Below are 27,065 nucleotides of genomic sequence, written 5' to 3'. Positions count from 1 at the left end.
GTATATATAGGGTGGTCCATTGACAATGACGAAATAAGCATCAAACGAAAAAACTACAGAGAACGAAACTCGTCTAGCTTCAAGGGGGAAACCAGACGGTGCTATGGCTGGCCCGCTAGATGCCGGTCCCATAAGTCAAACGGATATCAACTGCGTTTTTTTTTAATATGAACCCCCATTTTTATTACATATTCGTGTAGTACGTAAAGAAATATGAATGTTTTAGTTGGGCCACTTTTTTCGCTTTGTGATGTGCTGCTCGGTATCCTGGACGACATCATCCAAGAGTCCGGACCGTTCGCCGGATAGTTACGTTATTTAAGGAAACAGGAAGTGTTCAGCCACATGTGAAACGTCAACCACGACCTGCAACAAATGATGATGCCCAAGTAGGTGTTTTAGCTGCTGTCGCGGCTAATCCACCCATCACTAGCAAAAAAATTGCGCGAGAATCGGGAATCTCAAAAACGTCGGTGTTGAGGATGCTACATCAACATCGATCGCACCCGTACCATATTTCTATGCACCGGGAATTGCATGGCGACGACTTTGAACGTCGTGTACAGTTCTGCCACTGGGCACAAGAGAAATTACGGGACGATGACAGATTTTTTGCACGCGTTCTGTTTAGCGACGAACCTTCATTCACCAACAGCGGTGACGTAAACCGGCATGATACGCACTATTGCGCAACGGAAAATCCACGATGGCTGCGACAAGTGGAACATCAGCGACCTTGAGAGTTTATGTATGGTGCGGGATTATGGGAGGAAGGATAATTGGCCCCCATTTTATCGATGGCAATCTAAATGGTGCAATGTATGCTGATTTCCTACGTAATGTTCTACCGATGTTACTACAAGATGTTTCACTGCATGACAGAATGGCGATGTACTCCCAACATGATGGATGTCCGGCACATAGCTCGCGTGCGGTTGAAGCGCTATTGGGTAGTATATTTCATGACAGGTGGATTGGTCGTTGTAGCACCATACCATGGCCCGCACGTTTACCGGATCTGACGTCCTCGGATTTCTTTCTGAGGGGAAAGCTGAAGGATATTTGCTATCGTGATCCACCGACAACGCCTGACAACATGCGTCAGCGCATTGTCAATGCATGTGCGAACATTACGGAAGGCGAACTACTAGCTGTGGAGAGGAATGTCGTTACATGTATTGCCAAATGCATTGAGGTTGACGGACATCATTTTGACCATTTATTGCATTGATGTGGTATTTACAGGTAATCACACTGTAACAGCATGCGTTCTCAGAAATGAGAAGTTCACAAAGGTATATGTATCACATTGGAACAACCGAAATTAAATGTTCAAACGTACCTACGTTCTGTATTTTAATTTAAAAAACATACCTGTTACCAAATGTTCGTCTAAAATTGTGAGCCATATGTTTGTGACTATTACAGCGCCATCTATCACAAAGCGAAAAAAATGGTCATACTAAAACATTCATGTTTCTTTACGTACTACACGAATATGTAATAAAAAATGGGGGTTCCTATTTAAGAAAACGTAGTTGATATCTGTTTGACCTGTGGCAGCGCCATCTAGCGGGCCAACCATAGCGCCATCTGGTTTGCTCCTTCAAGCTAGACAAGTTTCGTTCTTTGTAGTTTTTTCGTTTGACGCTTATTTCGTGAGATATTTGGCCCGGTCACGATCAGTGGACCACCCTGGATATATATATATATATATATATATATATGGGTGTCGGAGGGGGGGGGGGGGGGGCGTGCGAAAAACAGTGCAGTCGTTGTCACATTGCGGAAAGAGAGTGATTTCTCTGACATCCAAAAGGACAAAATCATTTACTTTCGAGACAAGGGTGGAAGAATTTCCGAAATGCCTAAGTTTGTAAACCGTTCACGTGCCACCGTGGTCAAGCGTACGATGCCTGGCAAAATGTCGTTATACAAGAACAGCGCTGAAGCAACTGAGGTGCACCGTGGGTCACAGATGACCAGGAGGAACGGCAGCTGCGGAGATGTGTATGGCGAATAGACGTGCAGCTGTTGAGCAACTGATCGACCAGATGAACCCAATGGATACCAACAATGTCTCTCCAAAAACCAATCAGCGAACGTTGCTGCCTATAGGAATCCGCAGCAGGCGCATATTTCATGCCCCATTCTGACTTATGTCCATTGGAGATGTAGGCTGGAAATTTGCACGCCGATACCGCAACTGGACTTCCACGAGTGGCGACAGGTGGCCTTTTCAGATGGATCACATTTAATGCTCTATCGGACGCATGTCCGTTGGCATGCACAGTGTGTCACGTCTAAAAGCAAACACCTTGCAACAATCACCAGGAGGGTCATGGTCTGGGGAATCTTTTCATGGCATTCCCTGAATGAGACCCTCATTTTGGAAGGCACAATGGATCAACAGAAGTATGCCTCTACCCTTAGGAACCACGTCCACCCCTACATGCAGTTTGGCACGATAGCACCTTCCAGCAGGAGAATGGAATGTGATATACACTTTGCAGTGTACATGCGTGGTTCAAAGAGCACTAGGATGACTTTACCGTACACCTCCTGGCCGCCACAGTCCCCAGATTTAAACCTAATCCGGAATCTATGGGACCACCTCGATTGGGCCGTTCGCGCCATCCTCAACCGAGAAACCTACCGCAGGTAGCCACAGCACAGTAGACGGCATCGCTCAATGTTTTAAGTACCTTCCAGAACCTCACTGACTCTCCTCTTGCATGTGTCGCAATGGTCCGCACCGCAAAAGGCGGTTAATGAGGCTAGACAGCGAATTAATTTCAGTGTAGATGTCACATCCCGTGGTGTAGGGGCAGCATCTTTAGTTACACTGCTGGAAATGGAAAAAAGAACACATTGACACCGGTGTGTCAGACCCACCATACTTGCTCCGGACACTGCGAGAGGGCTGTACAAGCAATGATCACACGCACGGCACAGCGGACACACCAGGAACCGCGGTGTTGGCCGTCGAATGGCGCTAGCTGCGCAGCATTTGTGCACCGCCGCCGTCAGTGTCAGCCAGTTTGCCGTGGCATACGGAGCTCCATCGCAGTCTTTAACACTGGTAGCATGCCGCGACAGCGTGGACGTGAACCGTATGTGCAGTTGACGGACTTTGAGCGAGGGCGTATAGTGGGCATGCGGGAGGCCGGGTGGACGTACCGCCGAATTGCTCAACACGTGGGGCGTGAGGTCTCCACAGTACATCGATGTTGTCGCCAGTGGTCGGCGGAAGGTGCACGTGCCCGTCGACCTGGGACCGGACCGCAGCGACGCACGGATGCATGCCAAGACCGTAGGATCCTACGCAGTGCCGTAGGGGCCGCACCGCCACTTCCCAGCAAATTAGGGACACTGTTGCTCCTGGGGTATCGGCGAGGACCATTCGCAACCGTCTCCATGAAGCTGGGCTACAGTCCCGCACACCGTTAGGCCGTCTTCCGCTCACGCCCCAACATCGTGCAGCCCGCCTCCAGTGGTGTCGCGACAGGCGTGAATGGAGGGACGAATGGAGACGTGTCGTCTTCAGCGATGAGAGTCGCTTCTGCCTTGGTGCCAATGATGGTCGTATGCGTGTTTGGCGCCGTGCAGGTGAGCGCCACAATCAGGACTGCATACGACCGAGGCACACAGGGCCAACACCCGGCATCATGGTGTGGGGAGCGATCTCCTACACTGGCCGTACACCACTGGTGATCGTCGAGGGGACACTGAATAGTGCACGGTACATCCAAACCGTCATCGAACCCATCGTTCTACCATTCCTAGACCGGCAAGGGAACTTGCTGTTCCAACAGGACAATGCACGTCCGCATGTATCCCGTGCCACCCAACGTGCTCTAGAAGGTGTAAGTCAACTACCCTGGCCAGCAAGATCTCCGGATCTGTCCCCCATTGAGCATGTTTGGGACTGGATGAAGCGTCGTCTCACGCGGTCTGCACGTCCAGCACGAACGCTGATCCAACTGAGGCGCCAGGTGGAAATGGCATGGCAAGCCGTTCCACAGGACTACATCCAGCATCTCTACGATCGTCTCCATGGGAGAATAGCAGCCTGCATTGCTGCGAAAGGTGGATATACACTGTACTAGTGCCGACATTGTGCATGCTCTGTTGCCTGTGTCTATGTGCCTGTGGTTCTGTCAGTGTGATCATGTGATGTATCTGACCCCAGGAATGTGTCAATAAAGTTTCCCCTTCCTGGGACAATGAATTCACGGTGTTCTTATTTCAATTTCCAGGAGTGTAGTAATGAAAACGTCCTTGGTTCCGGGTTCAAAACCGCCACTACTTGATTCCGATATAAGAAGTCACCCTTATTCTCCCAACGGCCTTGTGAAAGGGGGCAGAGAAGTGGAAAGAGGTTCAGAGCACTCTGTGTTCCTTGGGGTGGGAAACTGCCCCTAAAGGCGGAAGAAGCAACAACGATCAACGGCATGAGGATGCAGAAGGCAATGAAGACTACTGCATTAAAGACACATCATATATATCCACAGGACACGTGGCCTGCAACTGAGAAAGTGTCATGATGATCTCCACATGGGCAAAAGATTTCGGAATAGCCCCGCATTTGGATCTCCGGGACGGGACTGCCAAAGGGGGAGGTGATCATGAGAAAAAGAGTAAATAATAACGATAGGATAACGTCCACCGACTCGGGGGGTGGAGCGTCAGATGCTTGAATGTGGTAGGGAAGCTAGAAAATTTCAAAAGGGAAATGCAAAGACTCAGTCTAGATATAGTAGGGGTCAGTGGAGTGAAATGAAAAGGAGACGTCTGGAACCGCGCGACCGCTACAGTCGCAGGTTCGAATCCTGCCACGGGCATGGATGTGTGTGATGTCCTTAGGTTAGTTAGGTTTAAGTAGTTCTAAGTTCTAGGGGACTGATGACCTCAGATGTTAAGTCCCATAGTGCTCAGAGCCATTTGAACCATTTTTTTGAGAAGGAGACAAGGATTTCCGATCAGATGAGTATGGGGTAATATCAACAACAGCAGAAAATGGTATCACAGGAGTAGGATTCGTTATGAATAGAAAGGTAGGGCAAAGAGTGTGTTACAGTGAACAGTTCAGTGATAGGGTTGTTATTGTCAGAATCGACAGCAATCCAACGGCGACAAAAATAGTTCAGGTATACATGCCGACTGCTGAAGATGAAGGGACAGATAAAGTATATGAGGATATTGCAAGGATAATACAGAACATAAAGGAATGACTGGAATGCAGTTGTAGGGGAAGGAGTAGAAGAAAAGGTTGCAGTAGAATATGGGCTCGGGCCAAGGAATGAGAGAGGAGAAAGACTAACTGAGTCTTGTAATAAATTTCAGCTTGTAATAGCGAATACTCTGTTCAAGAATCACAACAGCAGGATGCACACTTGGAAAAGACCGGGTGGTACAGGAAGACTTCTGTTCCATTATATCATGGTCAGACAGAGATTCCGAAGTCAGATACTGGATTGTTAGGCATGCCAAGGAGCAGATATAGGCTTAGATCACAATGTAGTAGTGCTGAACAGTAGCTTGAAGTTTAAGAGATTAGTCAGGAAAAATTAATACGCAAAAAAGTTGCATACGTAAATGCTAATGGATGACGAGACACGCTTGAAGCTACAGCACTAAGGAATAGCTCTGTCGGCAGTAACCTTGAAGAGGAATGGACATGTCTAAAAAGGGCAATCACAGAAGATGGAAAGAAATACGTAGGTACAAAGATGATAACTGCGAAGAAACGATGGGTAAGAGAAGAAATACTTCAGTTGATCGATGAGAGAAGGAAATACAAAACCGTTCAGGGAAATTCAGGAATACAGAAATACAAGTCATTGAGGAATGAACTAAACAGGGAATGCAGGGAAGCTAAGACGAAATGTCTGCGTGAAAAATGTGAAGAAATCGGAAAAGAAATGACTGTCGGAACAACTGACTCTGCATACAGGAAAGTCAAAACAAGCTTCAGTGACATAAAAAGGAAGGATGGTAACATTAAGAGTGCAAACGGAACTCCACTGTGAAATGCAGAGGAGAGAGCGGATAGATGGAAAGAGTAAGTTGAAGGCCTCTATGAGGGGAAGAACTGTCTGATGTGACAGAAGAAGAAACAGGAGACGATTTAGAGGATCCAGTATTAGAATCAGAATTTAAAAGAGATTTGGAGGACTTATGACCAAATAAGGCAAAAGGGACGGTTTTCATTCCATCACAATTTCTAAAATCATTGGGAGAAGTGGCAACAAAGTGACTAGTCAAGTTACTGTGTAGAGTGTATGAGCCTGGCGACATACTATCTGACTTTCGGAAAAATGCCATCCTCAATTCCGAGGACTGCAAGAGCTAACACGTGCGAGAATTATCGCACAATCAGCTTAACAGCTCATGCATCCAAGTTGCTGACAAGAATAATATACAGAAGTATGGCAAAGATAATTTAGGATGTGGTAGATGACGATCAGTTTGGTTTAAGAAAAGGTAAAGGTACCAGCGTGGCAATTCTTACGTTGTGGTTGATAATTGAAGCAAGACTAAAGAAAAATCAAGACATGTTCATAGGATTTGCTGATCTGGAAAAAATGTTCGACAATGTAAAATGGTTTAAGATGTTCAAAATTCTGAGAAAAACAGGGGTAAGCTATAGGGAGAGACGGGTAATACACAATATGTACAAGAGCCAAGAAGGAATAGTAAGAGTGGACGACCAAGAACGGAGCGCTCGGATTAAAAAGGGTGCAAGACAGGGATGTAGTCTTTCGCCTCTACTGTTCAATCTGTATGTCGAAGAAACAATGATGGAAATAACAGAAAGGTTCAGGAGTGGAATAAAAATTCAAGGTGAAAAGATATCAAGCCAACGGCCTTGCCCGCAGTGGTAACAACGGTTCCCGTCAGATCATCGAAGTTAAGCGCCGTCGGGCTGGGCTAGCACTTGGATGGATGACCATCCGGTCTACCGAGTGCTGTTGGTAATCGGGATGCACTCAGCCCTTGTGAGGCAAACTGAGGAGCTACTTGATAGAGAAGTAGCGGCTCCGGTCTCATAAACTGACAGAGGGCCAGAGCGGTGTGCTGACCACATACCCGTCCATATCCGCATCCAGGGACGTCTGTGGTCTGAGGATGACACGGCGGCCGGTCGGTACCGTTGGGCCTTCCAAGGCCTGTTCGGACGGAGTTTAGTTTTAGAAAGGATATCAATGATACGATGCGCTGATGACTGGGCTGTCCTCTGTGAAATTGAAGAAGAATTACATGATGTGCTGAATGGAATGAACAATCTAATGAGTAAAGAATATGGATTGAGTGTAAATCGAAGAAAGACGAGAGGACTGAGAAGTAGCAGAAATGAGAACAGCGAGAAACTTAACATCAGGATGGATGCTCACGAAGTACACTCCTCAAAATGGAAAAAAGAACACATTGACACCGGTGTGTCAGACCCACCATACTTGCTCCGGACACTGCGAGAGGGCTGTACAAGCAATGATCACACGCACGACACAGCGCACACACCAGGAACCGCGGTGTTGGCCGTCGAATGGCGCTAGCTGCGCAGCATTTGTGCACCGCCGCCGTCAGTGTCAGCCAGTTTGCCGTGGCATACGGAGCTCCATCGCAGTCTTTAACACTGGTAGCATGCCGCGACAGCGTGGACGTGAACCGTATGTGCAGTTGACGGACTTTGAGCGAGGGCGTATGGTGGGCATGCGGGAGGCCGGGTGGACGTACCGCCGAATTGTTCAACACGTGGGGCGTGAGGTCTCCACAGTACATCGATGTTGTCGCCAGTGGTCGGCGGAAGGTGCACGTGCCCGTCGACCTGGGACCGGACCGCAGCGACGCACGGATGCACGCCAAGACCGTAGGATCCGACGCAGTGCCGTAGGGGACCGCACCGCCACTTCCCAGCAAATTAGGGACACTGTTGCTCCTGGGGTATCGGCGAGGACCATTCGCAACCGTCTCCATGAAGCTGGGCTACAGTCCCGCACACCGTTAGGCCGTCTTCCGCTCACGCCCCAACATCGTGCAGCCCGCCTCCAGTGGTGTCGCGACAGGCGTGAATGGAGGGACGAATGGAGACGTGTCGTCTTCAGCGATGAGAGTCGCTTCTGCCTTGGTGCCAATGATGGTCGTATGCGTGTTTGGCGCCGTGCAGGTGAGCGCCACAATCAGGACTGCATACGACCGAGGCACACAGGGCCAACACCCGGCATCATGGTGTGGGGAGCGATCTCCTACACTGGCCGTACACCACTGGTGATCGTCGAGGGGACACTGAATAGTGCACGGTACATCCAAACCGTCATCGAACCCATCGTTCTACCATTCCTAGACCGGCAAGGGAACTTGCTGTTCCAACAGGACAATGCACGTCCGCATGTATCCCGTGCCATTCAACGTGCTCTAGAAGGTGTAAGTCAACTACCCTGGCCAGCAAGATCTCCGGATCTGTCCCCCATTGAGCATGTTTGGGACTGGATGAAGCGTCGTCTCACGCGGTCTGCACGTCCAGCACGAACGCTGGTCCAACTGAGGCGCCAGGTGGAAATGGCATGGCAAGCCGTTCCACAGGACTACATCCAGCATCTCTACGATCGTCTCCATGGCAGAATAGCAGCCTGCATTGCTGCGAAAGGTGGATATACACTGTACTAGTGCCGACATTGTGCATGCTCTGTTGCCTGTGTCTATGTGCCTGTGGTTCTGTCAGTGTGATCATGTGATGTATCTGACCCCAGGAATGTGTCAATAAAGTTCCCCTTCCTGGGACAATGAATTCATGGTGTTCCTATTTCAATTTCCAGGAGTGTAGATGAAGTTAAGGAATACTGCTACCTAGGCACCAAAATAACCAGTGACGGATGGAGCATGGAGGACATCAAAAGCAGATTGGCCCTGGCAAAAAGGGAATTCCTGGCCAAGAGAAGTCTACTAGTATCAAACATAGGCCTTAATTTGAGGAAGAAATTTCTGAGAATGTACGTCTGAAGCACAGCATTGTATGGTAGTGGAACATGGACTGTGGGAAAACCGGAACAGTAGAGAATCGAAGCATTTGAGATGTGGTGCTACAGGCGAATGTTGAAAATTAGGTGGACTGATAAGGTAAGGTATGAGGAGGTTCTGCGCAGAATCGGAGAGGAAACGAATATGTGGAAAATACTGAAAAGGAGAAGGAACGGAATGATAAGACATCGATTAAGACATCAGGGAATGACTTCCATTGTACTAGAGGGAACTGTTGAGGGCAAAAACTGTAGAGGAAGACAGATATTGGAATACATCCAGCAAGCAATTGAGGACGTCAGGTTGCAAGTGCTACTCTGAGGCGAAGAGTCAGAAGACTGATGACCAAAATATATACAGGGTGTCCCAGCTATCTTGTCCACCCAAAATATCTCTGGAACAATAACAGCTATTGGAAAACGACTTTCACCAGTATCAATGTAAGGCTGGGGCCCATGAACGTACATATTTGGAAACATTCTAAAACGAAAGCATATGTGTTTTTTAACACAAACTTGTGTTTTTTTAAATGGACCTCCTATATTTTTTCTTCAGAAATCCATAGCATGACAAAGCACATACACAATGGCATTGATTGCATCGCAATATTCCCATTACATCCTGAGATACTAAGACGCGAAATTGACGCTTGAAACACCCGACATGCGCTGCTAGCGCACGTCCTGAGGCTCAGGCGTGAACCCCATGCTGCCCGTAATCGCGATGTGATTGACATGCGTAATCACACTTCCATACTTATCAAGAGGTCCGAAACGAATAATACGGTCTGCTGCCATCCTACATTAACGTCGTACATTCCAGCAGGTATTTATCCCATAGGCTAGGGGTGATGCGGTTCTGTAACATATCTGTGTACCGCAATGTTAGTCACAAAGTTAACTTCGCTTATCGTTAATCCGTTACTAAAAAGGTAATGCCGGTCAACGTTAAAACTTTACTTTACTGTAGATCTAGCGCAAGTGACAGTTAATCATTCACTCGTAATAGTAAAATTCATGTTGATGGTTTTAGTGAAACGAGCAAGTGGACTAAAAGTTTTACCGTTCTTTAGGTAAAAATGTTTTGATTTGGGAAGTTCAGGTAGGACATAGAAGATGAATGTAAACATGTTTAACCAATTAGTTTTATTATCACATAATTATCAATGTTATGTTCATCTAATGCGTTAAATGACAAATTGTTGCAAACATCACTGGGTAAAATGGCCCTTTGTAGAAACTTCCACTGTGATACCAGCACTACATACTAAACATAACGTTCACATCTCATGCTCAAAGTGATGTCCATTGGCTTGCATACATAGGGTCACTCTGGGGATGAAGGATGCCCTACTTCGTGCTACTGTTTCCTCTTTGATGGCTGTACAAGCATCAACAATGCGTTGCTTCATGTCCTCTGGTGTTGTTGGTTCATGTTGGTAAACAGTATCCTTCACTGCTCCCCAAAGAAAATAATCCAGCGGTGTAAGGTCCGGAGATCGGGCAGGCCACCTAACTGGGCCACCTCGTCCAATCCACCTACCAGGGAACTTACGGTTTTAAAGTCGTCGTGCTCGTAAGGCGTTATGTGCAGGGCATCCGTCATGCTGATACCACATGACCATTCTCCGGTTCAGAGGTACAGTGTCCAAGAGAACAGGAAGATTGTGTCGTATAAATCTGGAGTATTGTCTGCCATTTTGGATGCATTTATAAAGAAAGGTCCGATAATGGTATCTCCAATAATCCCACACCAAACATTAACTTTCCACGGACGTTGATGCTCTACCTGACGGATCCATTTTGTATTGTCTGCGGACCAATAATGCATATTCCTCATATTGACAATTCCTTTGTTGGAGAATGATGCCTCGTCGATAAAGAGAACATCTGCAAAAAAATTTGGATTAGTCAGAAGTTTTTGCTGAGCCCACCGATAAAATGTTACCCTATTGCGGAAGTCATTTCCATGAAGATCCTGGTGTAAATGAACATGGTAAAGACGAAATTTATGACGTTTAAGAATACGCTGTGCACTTGATTTCGACACACCAACTTCACGTTCAATTTGACGTGTGCTGATTTGAGGATTCACAGCTATGGCAGCGAGCACAGCAACTTCAGCACGTTCATCTGTGCGTGTTCTAGGACGATGTCGAGGTCTTGGATTTAAGCTTCCCGTTTCACGTAGACGAGATGTGAGACGACCAAACATCCGGCGCGAAGGCGATGGCTTGTCAGGGAATCGTCTTCTGTACAGTCGTTCTGCCTGAACAGCATTTCGTCCACCTAACAACAGGGTACAGTACAGGTATGTAGAGTAGGGTAGAAAACAGACATATTAACTTAATAATCATAATGTTCGCTAACAGTACTATCAACAAACAAGCAATCTCATAACGTATTTCCCGTCAACATACATTCTCCATAGATCAGCAGCATTTCTACAATATCTTCATGTGTGTACATTATACTGTACAGTATAAGTTCCACAACACAACGTTTATTCACAATGTGTACTAACTCCGCGCCATCACTAGATTACTCTGATGCACGACTACACTGGCAAGCGGTGTACTGAACGCCAAAGCAATAACAAATGGGATGCTCGGAGGGTGGTGGAGTACAGGAGTTTGCATGGGCGAAGTGGTAACTGTGGCAGTAGTGGGAACTACGTTGGACACTTGACTAGGTAGAGCCAGGCCCTGCGCGACAGGCACAATGGGTCATATAACGCATTAGATAAACCTTATTTTGGGCGTGCAGGATAAATAAGACAACCTGACGGGTGTACACCGATCGGTACTGGTTCATATTTTGTACGTAGATATATAAAACGTGCAATAGGGAAACCATTATGTACTTATGAGAGTTGATGGCAGCAGACCGTATTATTCGTTTCGGACCTCTTGATAAGTATGGAGGTGTGATTACACATGTCAATCACATCGCGATTACGAGCAGCATGGGGTTCACGCCTGAGCCTCAGGACGTGCGCTAACAGCGCATGTCGGGTGTTTCAAGCGTCAACTTCGCGTCTCAATATCTCGGGATGTAATGGGAGTATTGCGATGCAATCAACGCCATTGTGTATGTGCTTTGTCATGCTATGGATTTCTGAAGAAAAAATATAGGAGGTCCATTTAAAAAAAACATAAGTTTGTGTTAAAAAACACATATGCTTTCGTTTTAGAATGTTTCCAAATATGTACATTCATGGGCCCCAGCCCTACATTGATACCGGTGAAAGTCGTTTTCCAATAGCTGTTATTATTCCAGAGATATTTTGGTTGGACTAGGGGACTAATGACCTCAGCAGTTGAGTCCCATAGTGCTCAGAGCCATTTGAACCATATATATATATATATATATATATATATATATATATATATATATATATATATATATATATATATCACATTTTCGGCCAGCTTCCTTTCATTCCGTATTGGCATTTGCGAACAGAGTCCAATCTGGATACAAGCATATGTCCTAATGTCTTATGGGTTTCCTCACAAGAGCCACGTAAGGTTGCAGTTGAGAAAATGTGTAAATGACTTAATTCTCGGCTTCATGCAACTTCAACTGTTGCATGTTACCATTCCCTTTAATGAAAAAAAAAAGAGTACGGGTTATATCTATTCCACTTACTTTTTGGACATTGTATACGCCAAATAACGTGCACTGCCTGCATGCTGGAATATCTGAAAGAGAAGGAATTCTGTGTTAATAGGATCTTTTGAAAAATAAAATAATAGTTATGAGCACTGAAATGAATATGCAACAGACACTAACAGTTTTACTGAACGGTTATTTGCTAAACAATTCTCATAACTATTGGAATATTCATCTCATCAATAGTACTGAAGATAAACTTTGTTGTCAAGAGACCTATCCATCTTAAGTAGTCACCAATGCAGAAATTTTCTTTAGTCTCACGTCACGAGCCATCCTTCTTTTGTGAATTGTATTTCTTTTGTCTTTTCTTCTATAACCTTGCAATTCTCGTGTAGCCATTCCTACTACGCTTTGCTTCAGTCTCATTTTTAGACGTCTTATTCACGTTCGCCTTCTTCATTTGCAGCATTTTCATACTTTCCGCTTTTGTCAGTCAAATTCAATATCTCCTGAGGATTTATAATAGGCCTTGTCGTTTTACCTATCTCATCTTTTGCTGCCTTCCCTATGTCATCACTCAAAGATACCTATTTTTCTAATCCATTCCTTTCTCTTACACTCAGTTTTAGTTTGGTCAATTTACACGTATGTCCTGCTAATCTCTTAAAGTATAAAATGTTTTTTCTGAATCTCCGTCTTATCTTTATCTCCACCTTTCCAGTGGCCCCAGGACTCTGCCAGGTCTGCAACATTCTTTCTGATTCTTAAACCAAGCGTTATCGGTTGATCAAATTATGACCTGTGGTACACTCTACCAGGCGGCTTCTCCTTTCATTCCTTTTCCCCAATCCATATTCTACTATTATTTCTCCTTCTCTTCCCTTTCCTACTGCTGGATGCCAGTCACCCATCACCATTGACTATATCTTGTCTAACACTGTCAATTACCTTTACCTCATCATACTTTCTTTCAATCTCTTCATCATCTGCGGATCTAGTTGGTACATAAACTTGCACTGCTGTGGCAGGTGTTGGCTCTCATGTCCATTTTGGCTATGATAATGCGTTCACTATGCTGCTCATAGTAGTGTACGCTTGTTCATATTTTCTTATTCATTATTAGGCCTATCCCTGCGTCACCCCTATCTAATTTTTTGTTGATAAACCTGTACTGTCCTAACCAAGCGATCTGTTCTTCTTGCCACCTCAATTTGCTAATTCCCACTATACCTAACTTAAACTTACCCATAGCCCTTTTTATATTCTCTAACCTACTTAGCTGATTAAGGGATCTAACATTCCACACCCCAACCCATAGAATTCCAGTGTTGTTGCCCCGTTGACATCATCCTAAGCAGTCCCTGTCCAGAGATCAGAACGGGTTCTATAAGAGGCACTCAAAAAGAAACGAGCCGGAGGCATAATTACAGAAACCAGTCCCTGCATGTTGGAAGTATTGACCCTAGCTGTTGAGACATTTGTCCCACTGTGACATAAGGCGGTGAATAGCTGTCTCATAAAATTCTCGGGGCTGCGATGTTAACCAGTTCCGCACGTACAGCTGGACGTCGTCGTCCGAGGTGAATCGTTTGCCCCTCATAGCCATTTTAAGGGGACCAAAAGTGACGTAATCACAGGGAGAGAGGTCCGTACTGTACGGAGGGTAGACGAGAACTACCCACTTGAATTTCTGAATGAGTGCCGCTACTGTGTTGGCCGTATGAGGCTTTGCATTGAGCAAAATGACCCCACAGGTGAGATTGCCTGGTCGTTTTGATTTGATCGCTCGGCGAAGGGTAGTCAAGGTTTGCGAGTAACGCTTGCATTCACTATTGTCCCATGCTGTAGGAAGTGAATCAGAAGGAATGAATTTTTGGTCCCCTTAAAAAGTCTCTGAGGAGCAAACGATTCACCTCGGACGACGACGTCCAGCTGTACGTACAGAACTGGTTAACATCGCAGCCCCCGAAATTTTACGAGACAGTCATTCACTGCCTTGTGTCACAATGGGACAAGTGTCTCAACAGCCAGTGTCAATACTTCTAACATACAGATACTGGTTTCTGTAATTATGCCTCCGGCTCGCTTCTTTTTGAACGCCCCTTATACTTTACCTCCGAAATACTTTACGCAAGAGGATGCTAAAATCATTAAACCATACAGTAGATCTTGATGAACTCGGAAGAATTTCATTGCTATCAACAATTCTCAGTACCACCACAGCAAGGTCACATTGGCTAGTGTTACAGAGCCAGATTTATCGATGATTCACACTACTGCCGCTGTAAATACTCAAAAGGCTGATGCCCTTCCTTGGGAACACCTCACAGGTTAGTGTGTCCTCTCAGCAGATACCCGTCCCTTGTGACTGCACTTACCGTACAGCTGTTTGTGTCACTGAGGCACACAAGCGACCCCAACTCGGCAAGCCCCATGGTTCAAGGGAGACTATACATATAAACTGTTGGGAGTATAAGTACAAATACTGTGTTCATTGGTACCTTAACCCACACATCAAAAAAAATTTTGTATCATCCCAGTTCCAGAACTTCTGAAGATAGCCGTGGACTGTGGTTATTTTATCACAGACACAGTCCCTTTGAATGTTCAGACTAGCCCAAAGATGTAAACAACCATGCATGAGCAGCGCCTATTAGACGGAGGGGGTCCGACAGCCGATCAGATCCAGTCATTCCACCAGGAAGGAGGTGACGTACACGGCTCGTGTTGTCTGTAGTTCAACCATGCCTAGACGGTCAATAGCGAGGTTCGATCGCGTCCGCATTGTTACTTTGTGCCAGGACGGGCTCTCAACAAGGGAAGTGTCCAGGCGTCTCGGAGAGAACCAAAGCGATGTTGTTCGGACATGAAGGAGATACAGAGAGACAGGAACTGTCGACGACATGCCTCATTCAGCCCGCCCAAGGGCTACTACTGCAGTGGATGACCGCTACTTACGGGTTATGCCTCGGAGGAACCATGACAGCAACGCCACTATGATGAATGATGCTTTTCGTCCAGGCACAGGACGTCGTGTTACGACTGAAACTGTGCCCAACAGGCTGTGTGATGCGCAACTTCACTCCCGACGTCCATGGCGAGGTCCATCTCTGCAACCATGACACCATGCAACGAGGTACAGATGGACCCAACAACATGCCGAATGGACCGCTCAGGATTGGCATCACGTTCTCTTCACTGATGAGTGTTGCATATGCCTTCAACCAGACAATCGTCGGAGACGTGTTTGAAGGCAACCCGGTCAGGTTGAACGTTTAGACACACTGTCCACCGAGTGCAGAAGGTGGAGGTTCTCTGATGTTTTTGGGTGGCATTATGTGGGGCTGACGTACGCCGCTGGTGGTCATGGAAGGCGGCATAACGGCTGTACGGTACGTGAATGCCACCCTCCGACCGGTAGTGCAACCATATCAGCAGCATATTGGCGAGGCATTCGCCTTCATGGACGACAATTCGCGCCCCCATCGTGCACATCTTGTGAATGACTTCCTTCGCTCGACTAGAGTGGCCAGCATGCTCTCCAGACATGGACGCTATCGAACATGCCTGGGATAGATTGCAAAGGGTTGTTTAGGACGACGTGACCCACCAGTCTCTCTGAAGGATCTACGCCGCGTCGCCGTTGAGGAATGGGACAATCTGGACCAACAGTGCCTTGATGAACTTGTGGATACTATGCCACGACGAATACAAGCATGCATCAATGCAACAGGACGTGCTACTGGGTATTAGAGGTATCGGTGTGTACAGCAATCTGTACCACTCTGAAGGTCTCGCTGTATGTATTGCCGTACAACTGGTGGGCGCAAAGGCCATATGGGGCTACTAAATGGCGTTGCAGTTATTTAGCCACATGCTGCATACGTGCGCTCACTACAGAAGATGCTCAAAGTTTTGTCCAGATGCATCGAGACATGCCTGATATCCAAAATGCATTGAATGGCCCACCTTCTCAGTGGCAGCTGGTGCATCTCGAAGACACCCTGCTGCCGTAATAATCCTGTCAACCATACTCCGTTCATCATAAGAATAAACCTGACGTTAACAAACACAAACGCGGTGATTGGTCAAAAGTCGTAGCACGCGTACACTGGTGTTCTTACGCTCATGGATGTAGGTACTATTTATGTATTAGATGCATTATTACTAAGTTACGTTAAATGAAACTTTTAAAGTATTCAAATGTATTAACATTCATCAACGTTTTTCTTAATTACGCTTTGGTTGTGTAGTTTTTAGTTCAAAAACAGTGTACAGTCACAGCCTCTGAATTGTTGTGCTCTGATTGTCGCGCTGTTAATACGCAGTACGAAAAAGGCTGAGGCCGCTTTCTGTTCCGCAGTGAAACACGCGTGTTGAACACGGTTAAAAAGTTCCCGGAAATAAGTTGTTCTTAATGTTTTCCATAAATTTACAAAGTTAATCGGCTTTGAAGTTTTCCGACGGATTGTATTTGATACAGTTGCTACACAAATGTACAACATAATCCGTAGCTTCTTATTTTTAATTACATATTGCACGCGAAATTCCTGTTTTCGTTTCAAATATAAATTCTCAGTTATCGATATTTTACGAAAGACTGTTAACAAAGGATGCTTAGATTAAGAAAACATAACAATTTAATTTTTAAGGCAAAAATGAAAAACTAAATATTTTTATTTGGACTATTTCCATTGTTTTATACAACAGACGTGTCGTAGAAACATGAAAAACAATCATTTTCACAGCATCGAGCATACCTCACAAATGCTGCATTTTTACATTTGCCACGGTACCATTACAATATGAACGCAACAGAACTGATTTGGAGCCAAGTTAAGGAATGTGGCCCGAGAAATAACAAGACTGTTACGCTGCCAGACGTACTGGATCTAACGCACGCAGCTTTTTCATGTCACTACCGAACGCTGGCGGGACATAGAACAAACAGTACGTCATGAAAGACACGGAAAAAATGCGGTGCCTGGGTGGTTTCGTGGATTCTGTTGTTGATCGACTCATTATCAACGTAGCAGATGACAGTTCCCCAGTAATGAAATGTATTTGTCAAAGGAGCTAAGAGATTACCAGACGACTGACTGTAGCTAATACCTTCAATGGCTTCAGTAGTCAACAGTACGGTGAAATCCCTGCCGCATACTTTTGCGTCACACATGGATCACTCAGAAAAATTATGCTGTGTGTAATTTTGGAATTTTGATCACTCTTGTTTGTGATTATAATACTATGTCAAGTGAGATCGAGAACCTTTCATGCTTTCAGTCTGGCTACCTAAGAAGCGCATGGTAGTGCTGTGGTTTTGGAGAATATTATTCCAGTCTCTTTAAAAATTAAATGACATTCGAAGCTCTATTGTTTATTTGCTCCTCTCTTTTTACGTCTGAACTGCAACTGCCCGTATCATTGCAGGCTAGTTGGACCGCTGGTTGGCCAGTCCTGTCCAAGTCCAATGCGCCGGTAAATCTGTTGTCCCGCACATTATCGCTCAATCTGTCTGCGTGTCACACAGCATAAAACGAATCCTTATGAATATACTTGACTGTACTTGTCAGAACTTGGCTTCCGCTCCGAGTGAAACGAAATCCAATGAGATTCAAGAAAACGCGGAAGAATAACATGGCGTAATGTTTACATCAGGTTTATTCTTATGATGAACAGAGTACAGGTCCTCCGGCGATGTAACAGTTGTTTCATACACAAGGCCCTTCAGATACCCCTACAGGAAAAAGTCGATTGGTGACAGATCGGGTGTTGGCCATGCGACTGGCTGACCGAGACCGATACAGCAGCCGGGAAAGGTTGCCTGCAGATGTGACCTCACCTGTCTGTTGAAACGCGCGTGGGCCCAGTCGTGCTGAAATCGAATGCGGCAGCGAACAGGCATGGGAACGTCATTCAACATGTCTGGCAGAATCTCTCGCAGAAACACGAGACGCGGGCGGCAATCAAGTCTGTCCCAGAGAATGTATGGTCCAACTAAACAATCTCCGGTGATGCCAGCGCGCGCGTTAAGGATGAATTTGCGTCGTTAATCCATGCGTACGTGTAACATGTGGATTCAAATCCGCCCATGTATGCAGGTTGTGAACGTTCATGACACTCTCGAACGAGAAAGCGAATGGCCTCTACACCGATGAGGCAGCAGTGAAGCTTCAGTCTGCAGCGCATTCACTCCTGCAGAAAAGCTCCGTCCAAATCCCATGCGCTTCTTGTAGTCAATCGGTTCTATGCCTGAGCGCGTTGGAAATGAAACGGATGCAGAATGTTCGTCGTGTACAATGCGCCAGATGCAGGTTTGGGGGATATTAGTGGCGCAGGCGTGTAATTGTTGAAGGCGTACGCTGCACCCTTCCGAGAACGCTCTTTTCTGCCGCCACTGTCAGTGTTGTTCGTTGGCGCCCATCATCCAACTTGTGCACGTGGAATGAGGCGATTTCACACAATCGGCGATGCGGGGTGGCGAATAATGTGGGGCACGGCACCTTTCTATCGGGATATTTCGCGCGACACAGTCGCATGGCTTCTCGTCCAGTGCAGTTGACTGAACCATAAATCAAATGCATCTCAGCCATTTCGTGGTACGTGTAGCTAGCCATTTTACTCGTAACGCTACCACGGCATGAATGGCGACGGCCTCTATGCGCTCCGCCCGTGTTTGTGTAGCAACGCCTTCTCGTGACGTTGTGCGACCGCGTTTCCTACGTGACTAGTGATCCTTGTCGTACGCCCGATGTGCCATGTCAATTTGTAAACGTGTTTTTGAATCACCCTATATAACGTAAGCTTCTCTTTCGGCTTCCTCGTACTTATGCTGCTTCCAGTTGTTTCTCTTACCAAATTTTCTCACATTCCCTCAAATACATTTACAAATATCTTTGTTGCATTCGTTATACTGTTTCATTTTCCTATTACCGTTTGACTGAAATTCACTCTTTGTCTACAACGGCTGCCTCTATCCACTTGACAACTTATTTCCTTTTGCTCTCTTTGTTCCTGCAACATCTCTTGTCGTTTGCTAACATACCTTTCTTGATTATCCCTTTCGTGCAAATCAATATAATCCTCATATTATAATATGCAGACATTGTTAATCTGCTTTTACTCCCTAGTTTTAGATAAAATCCTATAATTTACGCCAGCCGGAGTGGCCGAGTGGTTCTAGGCGCTACAGTCTGGAACCGCGCGACCGCTACGGTCGCAGGTTCGAATCCTGCCTCGGGCATGGAGGTGCGTGATATCCTTAGGTTAGTTAGGTTTAAGTAGTTCTAAGTTCTAGGGGATTGATGACCTCAGAAGTTGAGTCCCATAGTCCTCAGAGCCATTTTTGAACCATAATTTACACACCTAACTTACTGCTTAATTAGTCTGTTTCTTTCTAGTATTGTGTCTCATTTTCTTGTATCTGGTTGAAACTGTAAATATATACGTGAACGCAGACGGAAAACTCTCGTGGAAGTGAAACTTTCTATTAGAATAAAACTGACCAGACCGGGACTCGAACGTCAGGCTTCACTCATTTTGAATACTTGTCGAAGTGTTTGAAAAATTCTGTATCCTATCCCTGGCAGCGTAACTGGGATAGCAGTTATTTCTTCAATGATTTCACCGATTAGAACATTGACGACGCAAGATATGACGCCATTGTTGTTTCGATAAGCGATCTCCGTGAGAGTACATAAATCACCGCTTCAGCTCCTGTTGCGTCTCTGCTACGTTGCACTACAGGTCAGTTAGTTATTTAGTTACACTTTCCATAGATATCAGAAGCATATGTAACGAGTAAGTTTACAGGATACATACATTTTATTAGCTTTATAATGTTACTAATTTTTCAGTCCCTCTTAAGCAAATATACTAATTTATCAGTTTTTAAATAAAAAGTCATCTATGGAATAGAAGGAGTTAAAAAATAAACTAAACTCCGCCCGAACAGGCCATGAAGGCCCAACGGTACCGACCGGCCGCCGTGTCTTCCTCAGCCCACAGGCGTCACTGGACGCGTATATGGACGGGTATGTAGTCAGCACACCGCTCTCCCTGCCGTATGTCATTTTACGACACCGGAGCCCCTACTTCTCCATCAAGTAGCTCCTCAGTTTGCCTCACAAGGGCTGAGTGCACCCCGCTTACCAACAGCGCTCGGCAGACTGGATGGTCACCCATTCGAGCGCTAGCCCCTTAACTTCGGTGATCTGACGAGAAGCGGTATTACCACTGCGGCAAGGCCGTTGGCAACAGATGGATTTGCCAGAATAAATTAATTCTGGTTAGATTTAAAACTTGTTTACGAACCAGTCGGACATTTTATATTGTTGGGAAGATGATAAAATTTTTGTTGAAACATATTGAGCACCTTTCTGAACAACTGACAGCTTTACTAGTTGGTGCTAAAGGTATTTTTATCCATTAGAGTTTTACATATGGACATAAATATTTCTGTCAAATTGTGATGAATTATATATGATGAATTTCATTAGCAGATTTGTATGTTGTGAAACTGCAATTAAATTGCCTTACTCATTGAGGATATATTTACAATATGACTGTGATGAATACTTCATTATTCTTACTGATCACTTTTGCACAATCAATTTCACTAAGAGTGATAGGTTACCCTAGAAAAATATCCCATTAGATATTATTGTATAGAAATGTGCAAAATATGTCAGGAGGTTGATTCGTTTGTTTCCAAGACTAGCAGTTATGTTAAGAAAGAAACTGTATGAAGTTAATTGTTTGAGCTGCTTAGTAATATGCTTCTTCCAGTTCGCATTTACATCAATATGTACACCCAAAAATTTGGAGCTTTTTACCCTGTTTACTGACTCCTAATCACCTGCTACATCAACTGTTGATATGACTTATTTTGTTGCGTAGAACTGAATATAGCGTGCTTTCTCAAAATTTATGGAGAGTCCATTTTCAAAAATCCACTTATTAATTCTTTGTAAAACATCATTAATAAATTCTTCTGTTGCTTTCTCTCTAATGGGATTTGTTGCAACATTAGTACTATCTAAAAATGTACGAGCTCTCCTTGAGGAATCTTAAGTGGTAGGTCATTCACATACATAAAGAATAGGAGTGCACCCAAAATTTAACCCTGTAGAACTTCATGATTTGTTCCCAGTCCCTAAAATTTTATCTGTTTCTAACATTGCCTGAATTATTCATCATAGCTTTTTGCATTCTATTTGTTAAATATGATCCTAAGCAGCTGTCTGTAAAGACATCGATTCCATGAAACATACGTTTTCCTTGGAGAGTAACATGATGTATACAATCAGATGCCTTGGAAAGATCACAAAACACTAGCGGTATTTTATTCCTTAAGGACTGTAAATATTTGGTGAGTGACTGTGTAAATAGCATTCCCATATAAACAACCGTTCCAGATCTAAATTGTAATATCTTCAGGAAAATTTCCGTCCGAACAGGCCTTGGAAGGCCCAACGGCATCGACCGGCCGCCGGGTCATCCTCAGCCCAAGGCGTCACTGGAGCGGATATGGAGGGGCATGTGGTCAGCACATTGCTCTCCCGGCCGTGTCTCAGTTTACGAGGCCGTAGCCACTAATTCTCAGTCAAGTAGCTCCTCAATTTGCCTCACAAGGGCTGAGTGCACCCCGCTTGCCAACAGCGCTCCCCAGACCGGATGGTCACCCATCCAAGTGCAAACCCAGTCTGACAGCGCTTAACTGACGGGAACCGGTGTTAGCACTGCGGCAAGACCGTTGGCGTTCAGCCAATAGTTTCTACTTGAATGTGAGACTACTCTTGATTATATTCCTTTTTTTGAATATTTAGAAAGCGACGACAGTAAGGAAATTAGATGATAATTATCGGACTCTTTCTTGACACCTTTTGTATCAAGAAGTTTAACTGTGGCATATTTCGATGTGTCAGGAAAAATCTGCGTTGTACGTGATGCACTAAATATATTACTAAGGATATTACTTATTATGTTGGATTAACTTTTCAGAATTATGTCTGAAATTCCATTGACGTCATAGGAGATTTCGTTTTTGAGGTCTATAATTTTTTTAATCTTTTCACTGAGTTTCAGTAAAGAACGATTGTGTTTCATTTAGCTGCTTAACGTTTTGTGGAATGACATTTTTAACATATTCTCTTACTTCTTCACCTGAACCATTTAATTCTATTTTTGCGGCTACATTCAGAAAGCGATTCTTAAAAATACACATAACTTATCTATAAAACATTGTCATTCAATCTAACTGGGATACTGTCTTATGCACAAACTGGTCGTCCACAAACTGTTTCAAAATATCCCATATAGTTTTAACCGTATTATCTCCATCATTAATTTCTGTCAATATGTGCATATTTCCGGACATTTTAATGAGTTTCCTTAATATACAACAGTATGTTTTGCAGAATACAAATAATGTCAGACTGTGACTAATTCTGGTCTTTATATAAATTTTCCATTTCCTCTTACATGATATGTTAATCCCTTTAGTTATTTGTTGTGGCCTACTTCCACTTTCGAAAATTAAACAAATTTACCGTGGAATATACTGAATTTTAATTTCAAATATCTTTCCATACACATAGTGTTCCGAAACTATTCGTTCAAATTAATGCTGGAGGTAGAGAACATCAAAACAAATGTATTTCGACGTATGGTCTCTAAAGTCACCTTGTAATGGCTTCAGCTGTTATGTCGGTGTTGCTGTCTGGGAACGTGTATTGTCATTCAAAACTGCTCTGTGTACACAGTTCACATGTTTGGGCACATGTGAATCCAAGGGGTACTCGACCTCATATTCATCAACAATGACTCGGTGTTAATGCATGGGCTGGATTCTCGGTTATAGGTTGATTTAACCATACATCCCTCCATTCCGTCTCAACGAACAGAGAATATCACTTCTTCATGAAACATGTGCCGCCGGAGTTGCTGGTAGATGCACCTCTGAACGTTAAAGGATGTATTTCTAGCACAATGGGGCGCCAGCCCATTTCGGTGTTGCTGTGAGGAATCATCTGAGAGCCACCTTTGGGAATCGATGGATCGGCCGAGGTGGCCCTGTGTGACCTAACCTCGCGTGTCTGGATATCTTCCTATGTGGCCATACGAAGCAGGTGGTGTATGGAACTGTTCTGGAAACAGATGTAGGATTGCCCTCGCTGACGGCACAATGGTGGACATGCCAGGAATCTTAGAACGGATACAATCAATTGCCTGAAGATGTACAGCGTGCATTCGAGCAGTTCCTGTGAATGCCACTGCTGTAATTAACAAGCTAAACTACCTTCTGTGTAAATCGCCTCTAGAATCAGAAACTGCTGTCAGAGACCTTATATACCATAACTGAATATATTTGTTTTGATGTTCTCTTCTTCTTCTTCTTCTTCTTCTTCTTCTTGTTCTTCTTCTTTTGCTTGTGCCCTGTCCCGCAGTTTCCGCACTGTCGACGTGGTTACAACGGATTTGGCATGGCTAGTTTAAAGGGGTAGCCGGATGCCGTTTCTGCCACCAACCTGGGATGGAATCAGTGTACCCCAGCTGTCTGCTTCTAGTGTAAACCATGAAATAGTGCGAACGTCTTTTATATGTCCGCGAGTCATGTTACTGAGGCGAGTTGTGGGGACCAGCACAGTATTCACCTAGTAGGATGTGGAAAACCACCTAAAAACCACATCCAAGCTGGCCGGCACACCGCCCACAGGCGGATTCGATCTGGGACCGGCGCGCCTACTCGAGCACAGGAAACAGCGCATTAGCACTGTCGGCTAACCTCGCGAGTCTTTTGATGTTCTCTACTTCCTGTATTAATTTGAAAGAATGGTTTAGTAACACCCTGTATATCTCTACCTTATCCCAGCACTTTTAACATATTTTTACAATATCGTATCCTGTTATCATTAATAAGCCTTGCTGGTTTCTATGAACAAGCATAAGTACTGTAAGTTGCTACACTGTTGTTGCAGAGTTAATCGAAATAAAGATCAGATATTCCATTAACAATCTGGTACACATTGATTGTTTCAGCCTGAGCACTGTCTATAAAAATTCTATCAGTCACGGTCCAACATCTTGCTGCACACGAACTGGAGAATTTACTACAGAAATCAGACCGAAACATCCAAAATATAATAATTCCAGTCTCTGTAATCCGACTCTAACCTAAAACATTTGCCCCTCTGCCTCCACAGGGATTTTGCCTTGCCTTCTTGTGGTACCCTCTTATACTTTTTGCATGCTCAACTAATCTGTCCTTCCCCCTCCTGTTCAGGTGCAGACAGTGGTACGTGTATTACCAAATATAATAATTCCAGTCTCTGTAATCCGACTCTAACCTAAAACATTTGCCCCTCTGCCTCCACAGCGATTTTGCCTTGCCTTCTTGTGGTACCCTCTTATACATTTTGCATGCTCAACTAATCTGTCCTTCCCCCTCCTGTTCAGGTGCAGACAGTGGTACGTGTATTCCCATTCTCCAATTGCAGCAACAGGTACAGTACAGATACGAGACATTGTTTCAGTCAAAAGTGTAGTAACCAAAACCAACTGCGGGAACGCATTGGTCTGCGGATCGGAGCCGCCAGGCGGGGAAGCCGCCGGCAGTGGAGCACGCACCACCGGGTAAACAAGGACGAGTCGGACGACAGACCAACGACAATCGACTACAATCGACTGCAACCGACCACGACCGACTATGACCGACACAACAAGGAAAGATAAACAACGGAGGCTTGTAGAAATCACAACATCAAACACCAACAGTAAATCCACTCGGAACCAGAGCCAGGCAATTTCAACAACGAGCAACGACCAGAACGCAGTACCGCCGAGATAGAAAAACAATCCAGAGTGAGTACCAGACTGACTGGACTAGGATTTTTTTTACTTTATTGTTAGTTTAAAACCTGTACAACAGGCAGGCTGCCAGCAGCACTCTACGCTGCTCTTCAGCCATAGAATACACAATGAGAAAAAATAGTAAGAATACACATAAGTTACAGAACGGTGGGCAATAAAACATTAGACACATAAAGACAAACACGGAGCCGTTCACACTCGACGATAATCCACACTGCAAACTGTTGATACGACGCACAAACACTGAAGATGGCGATGGCACCGGTGAACGATGGAGTGCAACGGTGAACACTAAACACTAAACACGACGGCACACACGAGACACTGAGGGCGATGATCTCCGGCGCGCGAAAGTCCACGTAGCGTGTGCGAGTCCGGGGACCTGTCAAGAGAGGAGGAGGTGGGGGTGGAAGAGGGAGAGGGGGAGAGCAGGGGGCGAAAGTCCACGTAGCGTGTGCGAGTCTGGGGACCTGCCAAGAGAGGAGGAGGGGGGAGGTGGAAGAGGGAGAGGGGAGAGCAGAGATGCCATGGGCAGAGGAGATAGGGGGAAGGAAGGAAGGGGGAGGGGAAGCCCAGGGGAAGAGGGATGGAGGAAGGGGGATGGGGGGAAAAGGAGAGAGAAGGGAGGGAGGGTGCCTAAGGGAAAGGACACAGGAAGTGGGGGGGAGGATCAAAGTTTATAGGAGGGGTAGATGGAAGGGAGGAGGACATCATCAGGGAGGGGGAGCTGGCGGAAGCCACCTTGGGAGAGGGTAAGGAGGGTGGAGAGATGGAGACCGGGTGGGACGTGGGAATACAGGCGTGGCAGTGGGCGGGGGTGGGAGAGGATGGGTGAGACAAGCAGATGAGGAGGATCAAGTTTGCGGGAGGTGTACAGGATCCGTATGCTTTCGAGGAAAAGGAGGAGGTGGGGGAACGGAATGAGATCATACAGGATCCGCGTGGGGGAGGGGAGACGGATGCGATAGGCGAGGCGAAGAGCATGGCGTTGAAGGATTTGTAGGGATTTATAAAAGGTAGGGGGAGCGGAGATCCAGGCCGGATGGGCGTAACAAAGGATAGGGCGGATGAGGGATTTATAGGTGTGGAGGATGATGGAGGGGTCCAGACCCCACGTACGGCCGGAAAGGAGCTTGAGGAGACGGAGTTGGGAGCATGCCTTGGCTTGGATTGTCTGGAGATGGGGAGTCCAGGAGAGGCGACGGTCGAGGGTGACGCCAAGGTACTTAACGGTGGGAGTGAGGGCGATAGGACGGCCATAGACGGTGAGATAGAAAGCAAGGAGGCGGAAGGAAGGGGTGGTTTTGCCTGCAATGATCGCCTGGGTTTTGAAGGGATTGACCTTGAGCAACCACTAGTAGCACCAAGCAGTGAACCGGTCAAGATGGGATTGGAGAAGGTGTTGGGAGCGCTGCAGGGTGGGGGCAAGGGCAAGGAAGGCGGTGTCATCGGCAAAGTGGAGTAGGTGGACGGGGGGTGACGGCGGTGGCATGTCCGCCGTATACAAAAGGTACAGAAGGGGGGAGAGGACGGAGCCTTGGGGCACACCGGCGGAGG

General features: G+C 45.6%; 1 protein-coding gene across 1 annotated transcript in view; it reads right to left on the bottom strand.

The window, feature by feature from the left end:
• Positions 1–27,065, bottom strand: part of LOC126190822 (venom dipeptidyl peptidase 4-like) — a 382,023-nt gene that overhangs the window by 256,580 nt on the left and 98,378 nt on the right. The window contains exon 5 of the mRNA XM_049931391.1: positions 12,672–12,724. Coding sequence (XP_049787348.1) covers positions 12,672–12,724 — 53 coding nt within the window. The remainder of the gene's footprint in view (positions 1–12,671; positions 12,725–27,065) is intronic.

Source organism: Schistocerca cancellata, chromosome 6 (assembly GCF_023864275.1).
Source record: "Schistocerca cancellata isolate TAMUIC-IGC-003103 chromosome 6, iqSchCanc2.1, whole genome shotgun sequence".
NCBI classification, from domain to species: domain Eukaryota; kingdom Metazoa; phylum Arthropoda; class Insecta; order Orthoptera; family Acrididae; genus Schistocerca; species Schistocerca cancellata.
Note: the sequence above shows the minus strand (reverse complement) of the source record. Positions and strands in the feature narration are given on the sequence as shown.